The 2,695-nt window shown below is 37.4% G+C and overlaps 1 protein-coding gene across 1 annotated transcript; it reads left to right on the top strand.

The window, feature by feature from the left end:
• The first annotated feature begins 1,750 nt into the window (after positions 1 to 1,750).
• On the top strand, positions 1,751 to 2,695 carry LOC100921778 (olfactory receptor 51F2-like). The gene has a single exon (XM_012545400.3). It carries the CDS (start codon positions 1,751 to 1,753, stop codon positions 2,693 to 2,695), a length of 945 nt encoding a protein of 314 aa, XP_012400854.2.

The following is a 2,695-nucleotide window of genomic DNA, read 5'->3' as shown; positions in this document are numbered from 1 at the left end:
TCTCCCTTTGTTGATGATATCTTCCTGAGTCTTAATATTAATCACTACTATAGCTGTTACTACTACTATTATGAAAATAATAATAATATTTCAACAGGAAACTGAAAATTCTTACTTTTATTTTGCCATCAACTATTACTGAGATGCTACTGAAGCTGTTGTTTCCTCTCCTGCTAACTGCATATTAGTTGAGCTAAATTGCTGTTTAGCAAGTAAAAGGCAACAGGGAGAGAAAAATAAAATGTCATGTTGTAAGGAATGTCAGAGATCATTTAAATGACAAAACTAGAAAATTCTGCCTACTTTTCCTCTTTAGTGTTTAGAGCATGCTTCCCTGCATAAATTATTTTGAATCTTCTTTGAATTACACATATTATTTTCCCCAAATAAATATAAGCTCCTTGAGGTCAGGCACACTTTATTTTTTTAATATCCTTAGCAGGCACTTATATGAAAGGTTTTTTAATCAATTAATCAATCTGATCTAGTGATTTCTTTTTGCAGATGAGAAACCACATACAGAAAAGGGAAATGAGTTTTTCAAGGTCATATAGCAAGTTAATGAAAGACCTTGGACTAGAATCCAAGTCCTTTTTAGTCCAAGTATTTTTTATTGTCACCATATTGTTTAACAGAATTCTGTCTGGGTCTGACAGAATGTACCTGAGTTCAATAATGCCCTGAAATTATCACAGATAAAGAACTAGGAGAAATCTCTGAGACCCTCTAGGACAACTTTTTATTTTACAAATGAGAAAACTGAACAAGCCTTAGCTGAAATGGCACTTCCTATAAGAATATTTTCCTAATTCTCTGCAATGTATATCAAGTGTCTTTATCAGTGTACATATTGGTTTCTTTCCCCTAGTAGAACATTCTGTAAATTCCTCAAGGTTTGGGACTGTTTTTTGTTTTGTTTTGCCTTTGCAGGTGTATTTATAGCACCTAGATCAGTGTCTGGTTTATATCAGATAATAAGTGATTGTTTAACTAAAACTAATTTAATTAAACTTAGATAAGGTCAGACAAATAGTAAATGGCATGACCAGAATTTAATCCCAGGTCCTCATTAGAAATCCAGACCTTATTCACCATAACTCATTCCTCCCCAGTTAACATAGATGACACATTAAAAGATTTATTAGATAAGTTACCTTCATTTTATCTATAAATCTTCAAAATTATTGGGATTATAGTAAGGGTATAAAGGTAAATTGATCATGTGATTTTTGTGGGGGGGGGAGTATGAACAACAAACACACTTTTAAGTTTAATCTGAATTATTAACACTTTCTTCCTTACTTTCTCAGGTTTAACCAGCCAAGCCCTGATTTGTAACTTGGTGATTTCAGAAGCAAAAATGTTAATATTGGAAATATAGGTATCAGCTCTTACAAGCTGATCCAGGTTCCAACATTCCCATAAATTCACAGTTCTGCTGGGGCATTAGAAAAAATAATCGTCAACTAGGAAGACCTTGGCAAGTTCAAGTCCTGCCTCTGATACATACTTCCTTTGTGACAGTAGCAAAAAAATTTTTGTCTCTAAGCAATGCTCTAAGATTGTATGTCATAGAGTGAGTCTTGATCTGAATTGCTAAGAGTTTCCTCTCTGAGAATTCCATATCTATAAACAGGACCAGATAATGATTCTAAGTGGCACTGCCACAACCAATATGTGAAAGAATAATTTCCTTTCCATCCCAGAGCATCACTCATTCACCAAGATAACTCTGTCATCTCTATTCAACATGACACCTTTCAACAACACCATGTTCTACCCTCATTCTTTTTTCCTCACAGGCATTCCTGGGTTGGAAAACTTTCATGTGTGGCTCTCTATCCCCTTCTGCTGCCTCTATGGCATTGCTCTCTCTGGAAACAGCATGATCCTCTCTGTCATTATCTTGGACCCAAGCCTCCATGAGCCAATGTACTATTTCCTATCCATGCTTTCTTTTACTGATCTGGGTCTGTGTTTGTCCACCTTGGTCACTGTGTTGGGTCTCTTCTGGTTCAATGCACGAGAAATCAGCTTTGATGCCTGCATTGGCCAAATGTTCTTTATTCATGGTTTCACCTTCATGGAGTCCTCAGTGCTACTGGCTATGGCCTTTGACCGCTTCATTGCAATCTGTAACCCACTAAGATATACTACTATCTTAACTAATTCAAGGATTGCTAAGGTAGGAATGGTGATAGTTATCAGAGGCACAGCTGCACTGGTTCCTTTGCTCCTCCTCCTAAAACGTCTGTCATTCTGTCACAGCCATGTGCTCCACCATTCCTGTTGTTTCCACCCTGATGTGATGAAGCTATCATGTTCAGACACTAAAATCAATAGTATATTTGGTTTGTCAATTGTCATCTCCACTGCTGGAGTAGATTCAGTCTTCATTCTCCTCTCCTATATCCTGATCATCCACTCCATTCTCAGCATTGCATCCCCTGAAGAGCGCAAGAAGGCCTTCAGTACCTGCATTTCCCACATCAGTGCCGTAGCCATTTTTTACATTCCTATGATCAGCTTGTCCCTGGTGCACAGATTTGGGAAACATGCCCCTCCTTATGTACACACTCTTATAGCCAATGTCTACCTGCTCATTCCTCCAGTGATGAATCCCATCATCTATAGTGTGAAAACCAAGCAAATCCGCAGAGCAATCCTCAAAATATTCCTTCCCAAGAGAATTTAG

Source organism: Sarcophilus harrisii, chromosome 3 (assembly GCF_902635505.1).
Source record: "Sarcophilus harrisii chromosome 3, mSarHar1.11, whole genome shotgun sequence".
In the NCBI taxonomy this organism is placed as follows: domain Eukaryota; kingdom Metazoa; phylum Chordata; class Mammalia; order Dasyuromorphia; family Dasyuridae; genus Sarcophilus; species Sarcophilus harrisii.
The sequence above is the reverse complement of the archived record's forward strand: the minus strand, read 5'-3'. Positions and strand labels throughout refer to the sequence as shown.

Bases quoted from the DNA above. Each gene is read 5' to 3' on its own strand.
- LOC100921778 (XM_012545400.3), top strand. From the start codon at position 1,751: ATGACACCTTTCAACAACACCATGTTCTACCCTCATTCTTTTTTCCTC.